Source organism: Oncorhynchus mykiss, chromosome 2 (genome assembly GCF_057628025.1).
Source record: "Oncorhynchus mykiss isolate SJ-2025 chromosome 2, ASM5762802v1, whole genome shotgun sequence".
In the NCBI taxonomy this organism is placed as follows: Eukaryota; Metazoa; Chordata; class Actinopteri; order Salmoniformes; family Salmonidae; genus Oncorhynchus; species Oncorhynchus mykiss.
The window spans coordinates 39,337,923-39,357,568 of NC_143023.1; the positions used below are offsets into that span (position 1 = coordinate 39,337,923).

Sequence of the window (19,646 nt, forward strand, 5' to 3'; positions counted from 1 at the left end):
GTCGCTGGAACGATGTTCAAAGTGTTTTTAAAAAAAGTGTCTGTTAGGTGTTAAGCCTGCGTTAAAATATGCTTTAAATGATTAAAAGACAAAAAAGTGATGTTGAATTGAATTTGGGAAATTAACATAGACATGGTTTTAAAAAGGTAGCGGGAATATTTAATTCAGTCTAAAAATGTGTAGGTACCTTAACTTAAGTCAATATTTTCAAAACTGTAATGGTAACATGAATTCAGATTATTTCCAGAGATACACAACATCCTGAAATATATGTAGATATCTTTGTTAGAAAGAATACTATATTTCCCTTGACAAAGTGATCCTGAAAATTCAACAAAAAAATGGCACAACTTACCCCACTCTCCCCTAGGAGCCTACAGTATTCCATCAGATCCCAACAGGATGCTGCTCATTCTATCACATGCAAGCAAGGGAGACTGATGAAACCGGTTGAATGGTGCCATATTTGTGTATTTAATGTGGACATGATGACTTTACATTTTCTGCAACGATGTACAAAACTTTAACAGAACCGAGAAGGTCTCAGACGAGGTAGAGCTTTCACATCGGGGACAGTGAAAACAAAGTGTAAAAACACATCTGAAAAGAATCAAATAAAACGAGTCCTGTCTGCTTCTGCTCTGATCATTGTAACTAATAAATACAGATGTCAACCAAATACATTCCAAATAATGTCATCTACGGAACAATTACAATGTAGTTAATTACAAATAAAAAGCCAACGCACACACACACACACACACAACTTGGAGACATTGTTAAAACCCCAACCAAATAGAAATAATGACTTCCACCACGTTCTTTGGGAGGGTAACCATGGCTATCTACTGAAGAAGTTCAACTTTTTTTTTTAGCAAAGAGAGAGAGACTAAAAACACGCTCTTTATGAAACATATTTATGCGCCTATCGTTTTCCATTCGAAAACTGAACTGAGCAGTGTAATAAAATAAACAAACGCCAAAAAAAAAAAAAACACATAGCAAATGATATTAAATGAATCATGGATATCTATAATAATAGAACAAGACAGAAGACAGTTATAACGGGTTAAAGCAGTAACCTAGACTAAGTGCACCGGAAATGCCATTTGGTATCTAACGCTGTAACGGGTTCGGTACGATTATAATACAGACACACACACTTACATACACACACGCACAAATACTCACTCTCTCACTCCCGCGTGGTCTGCTCATATCTGCTAAGTCACACTTAGGAGTACAAATGTGTATTTTAGGAGTTCATCTTAAAGGGTCATTCTGTACAACAGTATTTAAGGGCACTAATTATTAAGGACACTACTTGATAGGCTATATTATCCGTTTCAAGTATTTGACTATCCATCTTTAATATACACATACAGTATGTGTAGGTATACGCAAGCACATTGTTGTACGCATATTCAACCAACCATATAAAGTAACTGACACAGAAATGGTTTCATCTTGTGTTCATGTAAAAACTACTACCGAGGTCTCAAAGTAGACAGTATTATATCCCATGACAATAATTCCATATCTTTGAATCCCCCCCCAATTTTTTTTTTTTGTTTTAATTCTAAACAGCTGATAATTATTCACTTCTATTTGTCTCACACTTTGCCATTTGCAGTGTCTTGTACAGTGCACGTAGCCTTGCGTGTATACAACGTTTGCTCAAAAAGACTGTCTGACCAATAGTCTGCTTGTCTGAACGAACATGTTGACATCCCATGCACCAAAACAAGAATTACTAACTTATTAGAGCTTCACCTCACCTGGGTGGTGTTCATTAGGCACCCAATGGAAGAAGATGGACTGAAACAGGGAGGGCCCTTCTGGATTTGTCCAATCAGAAATGCTCATTTTTGTTTTCCGTTGCAAAAAATGTTTTTTTTGGTGTCTGCCCTAACAAGCAGGTAATCCAATAGTCATAGGCATGGCTATGAATCCAGGAGGCGTTTTATGAGGGTGAATGCAACTTTGAGAAAAACTTCACACATATGGTTACAGTGAAGCCTCTCCTTATATCTTATATACAGTATACAAGCATGGCTTTGGTCCTCACTTCATACCTGGCTGTACAAAAACCAAAACAAGCTTTTATTGCAAAGGAGGTAGTATGCAAAGCGTCTAAAGGGAATCTAATACGCAGAGGTAATCAAGGAGGGGCAAAACACACACACAAGCAGCACACACACAAGCCGCACACACACACACACCGCAGCCATCAGAAACAAAACACTGTCTCCAACAATGCTCCCTGAAAGCTCTAGACGCCTGACCTCTCAACCGCTCCCCCCCCAAAAGCTACTGTTGTGAGGACTAGCTTTTAGGAGTATACTCTTACTCAAGTAGAAAAGAGAGTAAGGGCAACTTGAACCAAACAGTCAGACCACTTTATTCCTGCTAAGAGGTTTCAGTAAGTGGGTCTAATTTGAGGTTGGAGGTGTGGGTGTGGGAGGAGGACTACGCTCGGATCAGAGGGATCAGAAAACGGCCTCTTCTTCTCCTCCCAATAATTGAATGACTGTTAAAACCGCACGCTCGTTTATACCCCCCATTAAAAGCACAGACTCTTTTTAATGAGCAGCAAAGCAGGCACCTCCTCTCACACTGTCATTAGCCCTCTCTCTCTCTTGTTCTCTCTCTTTAATAACCGACCAAACAGCCTCGGAGTCAGATCGTGTAGTGGTCACTTCACTATAGCCACTCATACTGGACTCATCATAGTGGTGCTCGAGAGGAAGAACACACACACACACACACACACACACACACACACACACACACACCGTCTTGAGCTTGTCAAGTTAGCTGCAATCGGAGGGTTAGCTAAGTGAGTTCAGTTCAGTCAGTGTAAACATCACCAACTTGGCTGCTCCATTCAGCCGTGTGTTATTAAGGGATCAGTGTCCTGAGGAATGCACAAAACCATTTAATCACAATCTAAATCAAATGGGGAAAAATAGGAAAATGGAAAGCTATAGGAACGTCACTATGCCACCATGCCATCCTTGCCCATGGGTCCACAGAGGAAACAAAACAGCATTTGGTTGTGTCCGATTTTTCTTCTCTTTCCAATAAATCCTTTTATTTCTTATTTTTAAACACATTTCAAATAGTCCTGGTAATATTTCATCTAAAAGGGCAATAGGTGAGTTCATTCTGATGTCACTCTGTCAGGTGGTGTCTCTGACACATCTCTCAGGTCTCTCTGCTGTCTTTGGGTAGGGGCTGGGAATATGGATAGAGTCTCTATTTCTATCTTAGGCCCTGGGGATGTCACGTTGGTGGGTCTGTTATTACCTCCTCCTCCTCCTGTTCGAGGCCCAGTCCCGGTGGTCTGTAATCAGGGTACTGGGCGTTGTCGAAATGCACGTGGTGGACACTCTGGACATGGGTCTTTAGGTTCCCTTTCTGAGAGGCTCGGTACGGGCAGAGGCGGCACCGGAACGGTCTCTCCCCTTTGGGACACACACAACAACACACACAGAGGTCACACATAGAGTTCAAAGGTCACACAGAGGGCAGACATGGCCTAACTTTTCAGAGAGTACAGGCGGCGGCAGAAATCTCCCCTGGAACGATTTCATTTGCGTGGGATCTAATACGAGGAACAATACATAAAATGACGTACACCATGCTGGGACTGACTGTAGTTAAACAGTACAATGAAGAAGACATGAACACATACACACAGTTATAACACAAAACAGGCACAAAAACGAAGTTAACCCCAAATCATGAAACCTCATGGCAACAGACTTCTAACCATGAAAATATACCGCACCTGATTCCCAAAACAACAGGTTCACTTTCCTCTTTTCTAACCTACATGAACCTGCCCTCGTCTCCTGTGAGAGAAGCCTGACGTGTGTGGAAAAGGGCCACACAACCCTACTTCATTTCTCTCTCTCTTTCCCTCAATCAGCCGGCCTCACACACTCGCTTTGCTAATTAGACTGACCTACAACGGCTCTGACGCCATCACATAAATAAGCAACAGCACACCTGAACTAAACTAATGACAGTGCCATTTAATTGCGCCTAATTATCATTATGATAAATGGAAGAATATAAATGGGGGGAAACAAATGACTCCTTCTGCCCTCAACCTCTCTTCCCTCTCTGTTACCTGAAGAAGAAACAGGAAAATATGTGTGTTATCATACATCATTATATTGCTGTGGGGGAAATAAAACCACAAAAATACACAATTAATCACGCGGAATCTAAAAGCAGAGCCTGGCGATCAGGCGGGCAGGTAGAGACGTGAGCGGAAAGGGAGCACCTCTAGGACACCGTCGTCCTGTTAGGAAGAGAGGCGGGGAGGCAGGCTGGATGGGAGTGGTGCACTAAATTACACTAAAGGTTATCGTCACTGTAAAGCACCGCCAACACTACATCTAATTGGACCCCGACGCTGTTTCTGCTCCCATCATTCATAGCGTTGCGATAAATTTGCGGATGGGTGATTCATTAAGATGGAGGTGCGGCTTGCAGACCTGGCTCTTTCCGAATGTCAAAGCAGAGGAGATTTACCTCACCTAACCACCCCCCTCTCTCTCTCTCTCAGAAAACTTTCATCTGATGCAGAGAGAAAAGATACATTTTGTGTGTTCTCAGGGCCAATCCTTCACACAGGGACAGACTACCAGAACTGTATTGTTGCCGTCTATGGTTCTAGTCACTTGGTGACATAGTGACAACAAGAAATATGGACAGTCTGAAAGCGGATGATTCCAGAAGGACACATAACTCAGAGTGAAAAAGACAGAATGAATATAAAACAATAAGGACATGAGCACCAGCAAACGTGCATGCACGCAAACATACACAGACAAACACATGCACACAAAACTAACGGGCATAAGCAATGGGAAGCAGCAACCCAACGTGAATCGATGGGAACAACATACTTGTTTGGGAGCTTCCGAGGGGTTGGTTTGAGCGTCAGCACCTCGGAGTCCGTTATAATCAAACACGACTGTGGGGAAGAAGGAGGGTGGGGGATGGGGGAGGGAGGGGGGGGGGGGGGGGGGGTGCTTGTTAAAAAAATAGAAGCTCATAGTCTCCATTCACCAGCATCACCACAGCAACGACCAGTTAGTTAGAGAGAGACAACACAACAACAGCAGAGCAGAGTGGAGCTAGATGATGATGATGATGATGATGAGACCTGGTGGAGTGAAGCCAGTGATTTAATATGACACAGACATGCTAATGGAAGGCCTCGGGGTGACTGGCCTTTCGCGTGAGGATGACGTCCATGCTGAATAAAACCATCGGTGACAACATTAATTACAGCTCACTCTCTCTCTCTCTCTCTCTCTCTCTCTCTCTCTCTCTCTCTCTCTCTCTCTCTCTCTCTCTCTCTCTCTCTCTCTCTCTCTCTCTCTCTCTCTCTCTCTCTCTCTCTCTCTCTCTCTCTCTCTCTCTCTCTCTCTCTCTCTCTCTCTCTCTCTCTGTCTCTCTGTGTGTGTGTTTGTGCAGTGTGTGTGTAGGGGGTAAAGTGTGTGTGTGTGTTTGTGCAGTGAGTGTGTGTTTGTGCGGTGTGTGTGTAGGGGGTAAAGTGTGTGTGTGTGTGTGCATGCCTGCACACGCCCGTGTGTGTTTGCAGTGGATGCTGAGGGGGAAGAGGACTCCCTCTGCATCACTTACCGTTTGGCTCCTGTCACTTAGCATCACTGGCTGTGCCACAAATCATTCACACTCTCCATAAAGAAGTTACTTATCTCACTGTCTACCACTATTACAGCTGGCCCCCACTGATGGACATGACCAGAGAGGAGAGGAGAAAGAGGACAAAGGAGAGGAGGAGCAGACGAGAGGAAGAGATAAGAAAGGAGGCACAACAACTGGCTTGGCTGCTGAACAAGGATGAGTGATAATGGAGACATATGTGGGCATGATGGACAAATCCTATGGTTCACTAGCATGCACAATTCCTTCTCTCTAACTGACACGTGATTAATAATGTAGAATATTTGTCACAGGTCAGCAAATCATATTAGTTTACAACCGACAGACAGCTATTCTGGTTGAGGGCAAAGAATGAACCCACAGGCCGAGGAGCGCAAATGAACAAATAATCTAGTTGAATGTTACTGATGTTCAGTATTGGATATGTGATTGTATGTGTGTGTGTGTGTGTGTGTGGGTACAGGCATATGTGTTTGTGCGCACTAACATGTGCACTTGTGCATGTGTATTCACACACCTGCGTATGTATGTGCTTGTGTGTGTGCGTGTGTGTGTGTGTGTTAATCTCCATTTACCTGTGTGGGATCTCATGTGTGTGTGTGTGTGTGTGTGTGTGTGTGTGTGTGTTTGTGTGTGTGTGTGCGTGTGTGTGTTAATCTCCATTTACCTGTGTGGGATCTCATGTGTGTGTGTGTGTGTGTGTGTGTGTGTGTTAATCTCCATTTACCTGTGTGGGATCTCATGTGTGTGCGGAGGTGACTGGGCTGACTGAAGCTCTTCCCACACTCTTGGCAGCCGTATTCCCCTTGTCGAACCAGAGACCTCAGCATCCCTACAACACAGACAGAGAGGAACACGGGCTAAAATGTCATCTTAAACGTCCTCTGACGACACAGAGAGAGGGACACGGGAAGAGAGAAAGAGAGGTAACAGGGAACGAGTACGGGGAATGGGGAATTGAGAGAAGAAAATATGAAAATCCACACAAAAGTCCCGATGACTAAAATGAAGATGTAGAGATGGATGGGAGGATGGAAAGAACGAAGGAGAGATAGAAGGGAAGGACTAAATGAAGGGCGGCACCTGCTGCCTCGACCTCTGAATGCTCAGCTATGAAAAGCCAACTGGCATTTACCCCTGAGGTGTTGACCTGTTGCACCCTCTGTAACCACTGTGATTATTATGTGACCCGGCTGGTCATCTATGACCATTTGAACATCTTGAAGAACGATCTCGCCTTAATGGCCATGTACTCTTATAATATCCACCGACACAGGTCAAGGCTGAGATGGCATGACCTTCCAGAGAGAGGACAGGTGGTGGCAGAACTCTCCCCTTGAGCGATTTCATTTGGGAGTCATTTAATACGACGAACAATAAATAAAATGACGTAAACTATGTCCTCTTATAATCTCCACCAGCACAGCCAGAAGACGGCTGGCACCCCCTCAGAGCCTGGTTCCTCTCTAGGTTTCTTCCTAGGTTCCTGCCTTTCAAAGGAGTTTTTCTTAGCAACCATGCTTCTACATCTACAATTCTTGCTCTTTGGGGCTTTAGGCTGCGTTTCTATATTAGCACTTTGTGACATCTGCTGATGTAAAAAGGACTGTATAATCACATGTAATTGATTGATTGGAAGTATATGAATGGAACACAGGGCCATAAAGGAGTAGACACCGACAGACATGGTCAGACGAGTCTCTCGTCTCTGGCTGGTGAGAGCTAGCCTCAACTCTAGTAGAGGAGAGTAGAGTATAGAGAGGGAAGCATCATTAGTATGTCTAATGTGTCATTATGGGAGGCTAGCTCCAGGGGTTGGACTGCAGCTGTCACACAGCATCATCTCAGGCTCTGACAGGCAGACACACACAGCTACACGGCCGCCGCATAAATTACAGCCAATTAAAACGCCCCGGCTGTGATGTGCCCGCTCCGCTGCCCGGCCCGCGTGTCACATGTCAGGTGTGTGTGTGTGTGTGTTTGAGAGAGAGAGAGAGAGAGAGAGAGAGACAGAGAGAGAGAGAGAGAGAGTGTGTTCTGTTTATTTGTACGTGTGTGTGCATGTGCAGAAGGGGAATATAAAAGATCTTCGGCGTGTCATCCGGTGATGCAGGATGCAAGGAGGCAGCAGGAAGACGAGAGAGACCAACTTGGTCCATCCATCGTCACATATCCCCTGTCCTCCGCACCACCGCCACTACCAACCCCTCCTATGACCTCTTCCCCTGCCAGCCAAAAAGCCCTTGGGGTGTGTGCAGTGAGTGAGGGGGTGAGTTCCCAGCCCTGCCTTGGCATGTACCTGGGCTCGTGGTACCCGCTGGTGGTATGGGTGACAGGGGAGGGGAGGTGACTGAGAGTGTCTCTGGCAGATCTAACCCTGCCTGGCCCCAGAAAACATCCAGCCAGACCCACAAGCCTCTCTCTCTCTCCCTCTGAGGCACCAATGAAAGACAAGTGAGCTGGACTAAACACACACACACACACACACACACACACACACACCACCCCCCTGCCACACACACACACAAACAACACACATCCTGGCTTTCTCAAAAAAAGGTCACTTTATAGCATCTGACTCAAAGGGCTAAGGCGGAGCGTGACGGTATCTGCCTGGACGGGTGACAGCGATGTCATACGTCTGCCTCCCAGGCTGTTTTCTCTCTCTGGAACATGGGGAGGAATAGAAGCCTGGCAGCTGGGTGTCTTAAGCAGAGGCCCACTTGACCTTAGGAAAGCAGCAGCAGAATACGGGGGAGATTCAGGATGTTTTGGTAATCACCATTTCTAAAGCAGCTGCTGCTGGGTTAATTATTATGTCTCTACCCCCCCCCCCCCCCCGTCTGTGAGAGCATCATCAGCCGGAGTCCTGAACCAAACAGTTGGCGACAGGTCACCGGGAGAGCGGAGATATGCCTTGCTAAACAGAGACCCACGAAGGTCCTGCCACATCTTTCACTGTTATAACATCACTCCCCACCAGTGGAGGCCGGTGGGAGGCGTTATAGGAGGACGGGATCAAATGTGTGGTTCCCATATGTTTGATGTGTTTCATACCATTGCATGTATTCCATTGTCGCCGTTACTATGAGCCCGTCCTCCTATAGCTCCACCAGCCGCCATTGCTCCCTACATACAGAACACACACTGCCCCAGATACAGCCTTTTTACAATATACAGTACCTTGTGTGCTCCTACACACACACACACACACACACACACACACACACACATGTATTCTGACACGGTCAGCACACACACGTACACACACACACATCTACTTTAATGCATCTCCCTTTCATTATTTATGCTCCTGTCAGACTGGCCAGTCGGCCTGTCTATCAATCATCTTCTGCCAGATGGTGTGTGTGTAGGCGTGCGAGTGTGTTTGTGTGCGTGCGTGCGCGGTGTGTGTGCATGCCTGCATACATGTGTGTGTGTACACAACTGAGCCCATGTGTTTGCGTTGACCACCTCAGGGGCCATTCCTGCTGGCAGATCCAGTCCAGTGAATCTCCCCGCCACATGTGACATGAGCTGTCAATCAGCGAGCCAAAAAAGGTCTGCTCAACATTGGGCCTTTCCTCTAAACACATGATCCTAAGGCATGTTTATCATCATCCCTACTACCCTCCTCAATGTCTCCCCTTCTCATCACGGCACTGACAGGCTGCCCACATAACATAGATGAAAAACATGTCTGAGGATCTGAGTTTTAGAGTAGGCCTAAATGTAGAAAAAAATGTCATTTTTTCCCTTATTGTTTGTGAGAAGGGTGAGTCTTATGCCAGAGGGTGACTTTACCGTCATTAAAGATCTCTTGTGAGAGTGGCAAACAATGAGTGGACGTTCCCCCTGTTTACTTGATGTTATTTTGTGTCTAGGTCATGTGCCAAGTTGGCTAAACATACTTTCCTATCTATTTAAAGGACCTAAGGTTGTTTGACAGCTCTGCCCTGGCTCTTACCTGTGGGGTCCAGTAGGGGGTTGGCGGCGCCCCAGCGGTGGTAGAGTGTCGCCAGGTCATTGGAGTTGCAGTTCTTCAGGAAGCTCAAGATGTCCATGGGCAGCTCTGGTGTCTCCACCCTCCGTGCCTCCTCCTGTTTCACCTCCGCATGCTGGGCTGAGTAGGAGGAAGAGGCGGAGGATACCTGGACGGCGCTCCCTAGTGTCTGGGAGTGGGAGGCTCCGTAGCCCTGGCCTGCCGTGGTGGTGTTGTGGGCTGGGCGCTCTGCCCTGGGTCTGCCCTGGGACTGGGGGTGAGACTGGGTGTGGGACTGGGAGCTGCTGGGCTTGGGCTGGGGCTGAGGCGAGCTCCTGGCTCTGCTGTACTCTGCCAGGCCATGTTTGCTGGACAGCATGAATCCAAGGCCTTCCTGAGGCAACATGTACCTATCCACCAGCCTGGTGGTTCCTCCAACACTGGGGCTAGGGGCTGAGGGTCGCTGGGGAGCCCCGGCCGCAGTGCTCTTCTCCAGGGAGCCGGTCGAGGAGCCTCCCCGTGGGTAGATCTCCACCCTGGGCCTGGAGTTGGAGCGAGAGCGGTGTCCCTGATCTGGCACAGCCTCGCCTCTCTGTCTGCTGCCTGCCCTGGGAGGCCGCACACTCTGGGAGCCTGAGGCAGAAGAGGAGGATCCTTGTGTGGAGGAGGAAGAGGTGCTGGGTTGACTGGCTGCCCTGTCCCTGCCGTCTTTCTTCTGGCCCCCATTCAACGATGGGGGGCGTGTGCGGGGGGTGCGCACCACAGGGGGCAACGGGGGGCACTCCCTCCCATCCAGAGCAGGAGGAGGGCCCGTGCGTCTCCTGGAGGATGAAAGCTCCCGGGGGCCCTTGAAGCCATTCTTCAGGAGGGCCCATTTGGGGGCCAGGGCGCTGCTGTTGATACGATGGGCGACAGTCTGGTGCATCCACAGCACCTCCAGGTAGTGGGTGGAGTGGGAGCAGTAGGAGCACTTATGACTGGGCAGGCCCTTCTGCTGAAGGGCTGAGGAGGCCGGGCCCCTGTGGCCCTCGGCTCTCACACACAGGTCCAGAGGAGCAACATGGTGAGGGTCAGTGGGTGAACTGCCCTCGGCGGTGCATTTGTCTCTTGACGGCCGGGCAGAGAGGTAAGGGTGGGGGGCAGAGGATTGAGCAAGCCCATCGAGGAGGGCCCTCTTCAGCTTGGGGAAGCTACTGGGGGTGCCTCTCTCAGAGCTGGAGCTGGGGTTGGGAATTGGAATGGGGCGGCCGTCACAGGTGTGCTGGAGACGTAGATGGGACAGGAAGGCAGAGGACTCTGTGCTGACAAAGTCACACAGGCTGCAGACATAAGGCTTCTCATCTGTGGAAGGCAAAACAGAACAGAGATGGTTTGGTCACCTCTCTGAAACATTCACCCAGTGGTGGGAAAAGTACTTAATTGTCATACTTGAGTGAAAGTAATTAATACACAATGACTCAAGTAAAAGTGAAAGTCACCCAGTAAAATACTACTTGAGTAAACATCTAAAAGTATCTGGTTTTAAAGTATCTGGTGTAAAAAGTACAAAATGTTCATACTTGAGTAAAAAGTAATTACATCAAATTCTTTATATTATATTAAGCAAACCAGATGTATTTCTTTATGGACAGAGCGGGCCACACTCCAACACTCAGACATTATTGCAAACAGTAGAAAATAGAGCCATGACTACATGGAACTCTTTCACGTCAGGTAGCTCAAGCTAGCATTCAAATCTGATTTCTTTTAAAAACAGATAAAACAACACCTCGTGGCACAAAGAGACACACACTAGTACATTGTAAATGTGTGATTGTGGAGCAGTGTACATTTTTATAGCGCACAACGTCTAGTGTGATGCATTGTTTTATTAATGATGTGGACAATGTTTTTGTTGCAATCTGTTGTTTTACTCCTGTATGGACCCCAGGAAGAGGAGAGGCTGCCTTGGTTCCTAATAAAATACTAAATACAAATCCAGTATTTGTGATTAGTGAGTCCGCCAGATCAGAGGTAGTAGGGATGAAGGTGCGTGAATTGGACCATATCGCTCTCCTGCCTGAGCATTCCAAATGTAACGAGCACTTTTGGGTGTCGGGGAAAATGTACGGTATGAGTAGAAAGCACATATTTTCTTTAGGAATGTAGTGGAGTAAAAGTCAAAGTTGTCAAAAACTAAGTAGGAAAGTAAAGTACGGGTACCCCAAAAAAACACATAAAGAGAAGCCAGTTCAGAAACAGAACCTGAGTCCCTGCCTCAGCTGACGCATGAGCTGAGATTGCACCAATTAGACGCTAGTAACAATCACGCCTGCCTTATTTGGCGGCGTGATTGTATTTAAGCTGACCGGTTCTGCTCACATATCCTGCTACCACTTGCTGCCAATGATAGTATGCGTTTGCTTCTTTTGCCTCTACCTGTTAGGTTCTGTTTTCCTGCTGGGGGATTGGTATAGCTTACCGCGCTCACTGCTTGTAGGTCATTTTATATTTTGATGCTTTGCTTGGGCAGTGTGCTACCCTGAAGGAGCCAAGCCGATATCGGCAAGACTGCCATTAACCATTCTTTAATAAATGGTTAAACATATCTCTACTTGGTGTTTCTTTTCTGAACTTTCTGTATTTTTTTACTTAGTTCATGTACACCACTGCATTCTTCAAGCATTATATGAACATTCTGTCTTACTAACGTCTATGAAACATTCTACAAAACATTGATCTGCCTAGAGATGTGCTTGAAATAGTAGCTGACAGGTTTAATTGAGTCATGTTCCATGAAAAAGGGGGTGTTGTGCTTCCTCATAACCACTTGGTGACAGTGTTGGCCTAAATACCAAACCATAAGAATATATGGAGAGAATCTGAATGGATACCTCATGTCCCCTCTCCTCGACCTCCTTCTCAAAACCAATAGGAGCAGAAGGTCAGAGGGGTGGGAATTCTGATTTTCTTATACAATGGGTTTGGAGAAGGAGGCCAGGAGAAAGGACAAGAGTCAAGGAAATGCAATTGAGATTCTCCCACAGGCTAAAATGTATGGCATTCGCATCTGATTCAGTGCATCTATACATGTCACAAAATAGTGTCATTCCAGATTATTCCGACATATGAGAGTATGTATCGGGACATTAACAACATGTAGAAATTCACTCTGATGCGAGAAGTATTCGTAGGTATAACTGAAGGGAAAATAGTCTTCCTGCCTTTTGATACCCTGATTAATGTATTTAATTGGCTGCATTACTACACTGAACAAAAATACAAACGCAACATGTAAAGTGTTGGTCCCATGTTTCATGAGCTGAAATAAAAGATTACCAAAAATGTTTCATAGTCACAAAATGCTCAACTCTCTTAAAACAAATTTGTTTAGATCCCTGTTAGTGAGCATTTCTCATTTGCCAAGATAATCCATCCACCTAACAGGTGTGGCATATCAAGAAGCTGATTAAACAACATGATCATTACACAGGTGCACCTTGTGCTGTAGGCAAAATCCCACTCTAAAATGTGTAGTTTTCTCACACAACACATTGCCACACGTTTTAAGGGCGCATGCAATTGGCATGTTGACTGCAGAAATGTCCACCAGAGCTGTTGGCAGAACATTTAATGTTCATTTTTCTACCAAAAGCCTCCTCCAAAGTTGTTTTAAAGAATTTGGCAATACATCCAACCGGCCTCACAAGCGCAGACCACGTGTAACCACACCAGGCCAGGACCTCCGCATCTGGCTTCTTCACCTGCGGAATCGTCTGAGACCAGCCACCGGACACCCGGCTCGTCATCCTTACCAGGGTCTTGACCTGACTGCAGTTTGGCGTCGTAACCAACTTCAGTGGGCAAATGCTCACCTTCGATGGCCCTGGCACGCTGGAGAGGTCGCTCTGCATGAGGCAAATGGTGGTCACACCAGATACCGACTGGTTTTCTGATCCACGCCCCTCCTGTATTTGAGGTATTTGTGATCAACAGATGCATATCTGTATTCTCAGTCATGTAAAATACATAGATTAGGGCCTAATGAATTGATTTCAATTGACTGACTTCCTTATCTGAACTGTAACTCAGTCAAATCTTTGAAATTGTTGCATGTTGCATGTATATTTTTGTTCCGTGTATATTTCTACTGTTTGTAGAGTGCAGTTGTCAATGTTCACCACATGGTGGCATATATACTGAGTTCCCCCTGCACACACACATAAACAGAACCCCAAGCAATCTATCACACATAAACATGAATACAAAAACACTCACACACCCACACTACTCCAGAGCATTAATCACACACCTCTCACTCTCTCTCCTTCACACCGGAAGAAACACAAAACACACACCAATGTCCAGTAACACTTCTTAAGGACCCTTAAGGCGGCAATCAGCAGTTGAAACAATAACAAAGCATGCTCCTCGCCCCCGGGACTGGCAATAAGTAACCACTCTCTAATGCATAGACAGAGCAATGGATGTTTACTACAAACATCAGGGTCAAACAAGCTTATATGTTGGGTCATGCTGGGGGTACCGGAGTTGAACTAAGCTCATGAGGCATTTCTAAGATATATTCTTCAAGAATCAAATGGGTACATATCCTTCATTTATCATCACAAAAATGCATGTAGCAACTCCAGATTGCCCTTTAATTAAGGAGGACATGTCCACACACTCAGTGCCTTGTGATGTACAAGACCTCCCTTGCCCACTGAAACAAATGGGCATACACACACACACACACACACACACACACACACACACACACACACACACACACACACACACACACACACACACACACACACACACACACACACACACACACACACACACCACTGTGTTTCCACTCCTCAATTAGAACATGCCACTGCCATCTGCTTTTCATTTTGGCTTCCCTATTATCCACATACTGCAGTGGCTAGCACCCAGCCAGGTTTGGGCTGGAGGCTAATCTCTCTCTCTCTGTGTGTGTGTGTGTGTGTGTGTGTGTGTGTGTGTGTGTGTGTGTGTGTGTGTGAGTGTGTTTTACATTTGACATTTTAGTCATTTAGCTCTTATCCAGAGCTACTTATAGTTAATGCATTCATCTTAAGATAGCTAGGTGAGACAACCACATCTCTCAGTCATACGTAGCTACTTTATTGAGTAAAAATGTACTATCAGAAAAGTCTGTGCTCGTAGGTGGTGCATGCGTGCATGTCTGTGTTTGAGGAGGGGAAAGCCCTGGTTCCCATAGAGCTGTCAGTGCCATAACCTGCCTCGCTGCCAAGGGGAAACCACAGGGGGAAATAACATCCATCTGACATAAACAAACACTGGGTGGGATGTCTGCCATTAACTGCACACCTCCCTCACTCCCTCCCTCCTTCGCTTGCTCCCTCCCTCCTTCGCTTGCTCCCTCCCTCCCTCCCTCCCTCACTCCCCCCCACTCGGCACTCTGTGGGAGTCAAGGCAATCGAGACTGACACTGTAGCGACACTGTCCTCCACGTGTAGTGCAGCCACGCAGGGAATCCTGGAACCCAGAACCAGATCTTGCTTGCGCTCGTCATTTCCACGGCCTACAGTAACCATACAAACATTCTAAACCTACTTTACTCAGCCATTTAGAAAGCCTATCCACACTTCATAAGTAACGGCCTGAAAATGATTATGTTCTCCTGTACAGTATGTACTGTAAATAGTAAATAGGTAAAAAAGGACTTTAAACTCGGTCTCTGTCTGGGATCGATAAGAGTGATGGACAGGGTGGCAACCTGCCAACTCCTCAACATTGTATCACCTCACATCCATGGACCTGATCACCTGAGCAGCACACGCATGCAGACATCCAGTCATGTTCATTGGCATTTCCAAACTATAAACAACATTGTCAACAGTGCAAAGCTTGAATGAACCCCTGATTTGAATGACTTGGGGACCGATTCAATCACATCCGCTTTAACCAACATCCGCACAGCTGATGTCTTGATGTGTCGGAGGTGGAACGGCGTAAGAGCTGTCAAATCCACAAGAGGCTCTCGGTATACCCAAAGAGGACATTGCCATTGTTTGCACGGAGTCGCATTAAGAGAAATCTTGCAGCCATGCAGCCTTGTTGACTGGAAGGTGAGATGTAATCTACACCCTGATCAGGCTGATATAAATCTTTATTATTTTGTTTCATGATTTTAATTTGGAGTATGATTCTTTTTTATATAGCCTGGACTTTCTCGCTCTGAACTTCTAAGGCGAGTGGGACTGGTGTGGCTTCGTGACAATGATCACATTTGACAGCTCCAACGCAGTTCCACCTCCGACACCGCCAAAACATCGGCTATGCGGTTTGGCCGGATATTGCCGTTCAACGCTTGATCTGATTGAATCTAGGCCTTAGTCTGCCCACCTGCCAACCAGATCACCTGTCTGTCAGCACGCTCGAGTGAAGTCTCGGAGTGAGTGGCTGTGCGTGTGCGTGTGTGTGTGTGTATAACGGAGTGTGCACATGCATTTTTTTGTATTTTACCCTTATTTTACCAGGCATGTTGACTCACAATACATTCTCATTTACAGCAACGACCTGGGGGAATAGTTAGAGGAGAGGAATGGGATGAATGAGCCAATATTGGAAACTGGGGAGGATTAGGTGGCCATGATGGTATGAAGGCCAGATTGGGAATTTAGCCAGGACCCCAGTGTTAACACCCCTACTCTTATAATAAAGTGCCATGGAATCTTTATTGACCACAGAGAGTCAGGGCACCCGTTTAACCTCCCTTCTGAAAGACGGCACCCTACACAGGGCAATGTTCCCAATCACTGCTACTGGGGCATTGGTACCTCCAACACCACTTCCAGCAGCATCTGGTCTCCCACCCAGGACCAACCCTGTTCAGCTTCAGAGGCAAGCCAGCAGTGGGATGCAGGGAGGTATGCTGCTGGTGCATGCTAGGTGTGTGTGTGTCCTCTGAGAGTATGTGTGTCCATTAGGAGTGTCTCTATAAATAACACATCCCTGAGACGTGGGGAGCAGGAGAGGGATCAGGGTGACTGGATGGCGTCAGCGGGGATTAGGTAACCAGCCAGTGGAACATAGAGGGTATAGGTAGGGCAGAGGACGCCCTACTAGGCCCTGTTACCTGACTGTCTGACAGGGGATCTGAGATGGCTCTTTCCACCTTCTCCTCCCTACTTAATCCTCCACCCTCTCCGCCTCCCTCCTCCCTCTCTGCAGACGACTTTGACAACCACTTTGAAAAGAAGACTGACGACATCTGCTTCTCATTCGCTCAGCCTATTGAGTCCAGTGGTCCCACAGAACTACCCTACACCTTGACCGCTTCCTCCCTTCTCTCTCCAGATGAAATCCTGCGGCTAGTGAGGCCCGGCTGCCCAACAACCTGCCCGCTCGACCACATCCCCTCCTCCCTTCTCTAGACCATCTCTGGAAGCCTTCTCCCATTCGTCACTACCCTCATCAACTCATCCCTGACCACTGGCTATGTCTCCTCTGACTTCAAAACGGTCCGAAGTCACTCCCCTCCTCTGACGTCAAAAACTACAGACCAGTATTCCTTCTTTCTTTTCTTTCCAAAATGCTTGAGTATGCTGTCTCTAACCAACTCTCTCACTATCTATCTCTGAACAATCTTCTTGACACCAACCAGTGTCACGACGGTTCACTCAACCGAGACCGCTCTTCTCTGTGTCACAGAGGCTCTCAGCATTGCCAAAGCTGACTCTCTCCTCTGTTCTCATCCTCCTAGATCTATCCGCTGCCTTCGACACTGTGAACCATCAGATCCTCCTCTCCACCCTCTTAGGGCTGGGCGTCTCAGGCTCTGCACACTCTTGGATTGCATCTTCCCTGGAAAGCCGCTCCTACCAGGTGACGTGGAGAGGATCTGTATCTGCTCCATGTACTCTCACTACTGGTGTCACCCAGGGATCGGTTCTAGGCCCTCTCCTCTTCTCTCAATACACCAAGTCACTCGGCTCCGAAATAACCTCACATGATTTTTCCTATCATTGCTATGCGGATGACACTCAATTACTTTTCTCATTCCCCCCCTTCTGATGCCCAGGTGGCGAAACACATCTCTGCGTGCCTGGCAGATCTCTTAACTTGGAAGTTGGCCCCCCACCTCAAGCTCAACATTGACAAGACGCAGCTGCTCTTCCTCCCGGGGAAGGCCTTCCCGCTCCAAGACCTCTCCATCACAGTTGACAACTCCACGGTGTCCCCCTACGAGAGTGCAAAGAACCTTGACGAGACCCTGGACAGCACCCTGTCGTTCTCTGCAGACGTCAAAGTAGTGACTTGCTCCTGCAGGTTCATACGCTACAACATCCGTAGAGTACGACCCTACCCCACACAGGAAGCAGCGCAGGTCCTAATCCAGGCACTTGTCATCTCCTGTCTGCACTACGCTCTTGGCTGGGCTCCCCACTTGTTCCATCAAACCCCTGCAACTTATCCATAATGCTGCAGCCCGCCTGGTGTTCAACCTTCCCAAGTTTTCCCATGTCACTCTGCTCCTCTGCACTGGTTTCCAGTCGAAGCTTGGATCCACGACAAGACCATGGTAGTTGCCTACAGAGCAGCAAGAGGAACTGCCCCTCCCTACCTTCAGGCTGTACTCAAACCCTACACCCGCAACCCGAGCGCTCCATTCTGCTACCTCTGGTCTCTTGACCCTCCCACTAGAACAGCAGCGTCCCTGCCCATATTCCGAAAACATGTGAAACTCTACCTCTTCAAAGAGTATCTTAAGAAATCCATTGCTGTGATCTTAAACTCTCCTCAATCTCTCAATAGCCTGGTCCCAGATCTGTTGGTGCGGACTCCTATGGTCATTGTGATATACTGTCTATACTGTCTATACTGTCTATACTGCTCTAACAGTTCTGGAACCAGGCTACTCACTCATGGCTTTGACTGCACGAGCTAATATTCTTAATGTTCTCATACATAGGCTACTGCATATAACATCCTAAGGGATATCATAAGTAAGATCCATTCTCTGCATACTAACCAAATAAATACATGTTTCTGTCTGAGGATTTAGTACATGAATGACAAAACAGGAAGTTCACAACAGACATGAAAAGGTGCTTTCTTTTTTTTCCTTGTGTGTGACACAATGTCGACTAAAAAAGCAACAAGTGCTCTTTTCTTTCTTTAGTCGACTGAACTTCTATGGTTGGGTGTCCTCATGCTATTTCTCTATTTCTCTCTGCTCAATTTTTAAACATTCTCATGTTGACAGCTGGGGGGGAGAAAAGAATACAGATTTTTCACTGTAAATAATTAAAAAAGGAGAGCAAAAACATATTCACACAGATAAAAGGGGGGGTTTCCTGAGACAGGAAAAGCTGAAATAGCAGACTGCTCGAGCCCGAAGAAAAGCTACTTCTATTTCTGACATTCTAAACCGCCAGGGAAGAGAGTGAAAGACTAAGCTCTGATTCTTAACTGTGTATGAAAACATGATAAGCCGAGACATATTTTCAACAAGTTAGTGCCAACACTGACACCCACTCAAATACCTGTCTGTACCCTACGGAAGAACAAAACATACATACCAAGCAATCTTGAATCTTAAATCAACCCAGATGTATGTGTTTATCATGATTTTTCCCCCCACAGTGTTTACAGCTCAAGATTTTCTTGACCGTGTTTATGACGGTGAAGAAATGACAGGCATTTCAAAAATTCCAACTCCATTGTAATGCCACTTTCAAAGCATACGCTTTCATCAAACCACCCATTGACTTTTCATCATGGTCTGCTTTTGTCAACAGTCTTGTTGTTTTCAACAGTGGCTTGAACACAAATGAGAATATAATGACCCGACATGATACAGTCTATCATGTTGTTTTTGTAAAGCACACTCAAAAACAGATCCTGAGCAGTTCCGACTATCGCCACAGGGTGGCTCATGTCCCCACTCTATATGGGGCTGAGTTGATGAGATGGAATCACA

The 19,646-nt window shown here is 46.7% G+C and overlaps 1 protein-coding gene across 2 annotated transcripts in view; it reads right to left on the bottom strand.

Moving 5' to 3' along the window:
• Positions 1–450: 450 nt before the first annotated feature.
• Positions 451–19,646, bottom strand: part of LOC110489634 (zinc finger protein 516) — a 72,606-nt gene continuing 53,410 nt past the window's right edge. Inside the window, exons 3-6 of one of the 2 annotated variants that reach the window (XM_036948238.2) lie at positions 9,674–11,029; positions 6,434–6,538; positions 4,923–4,990; positions 451–3,467 (exon numbers count right to left, since the gene is read on the bottom strand). In XM_036948238.2, the coding sequence (XP_036804133.2) occupies positions 3,408–3,467; positions 4,923–4,990; positions 6,434–6,538; positions 9,674–11,029 (1,589 nt within the window). In that variant the 3' untranslated portion in view covers positions 451–3,407. The remainder of the gene's footprint in view (positions 3,468–4,922; positions 4,991–6,433; positions 6,539–9,673; positions 11,030–19,646) is intronic. The other variant, XM_090199424.1, reaches the window with a different exon arrangement.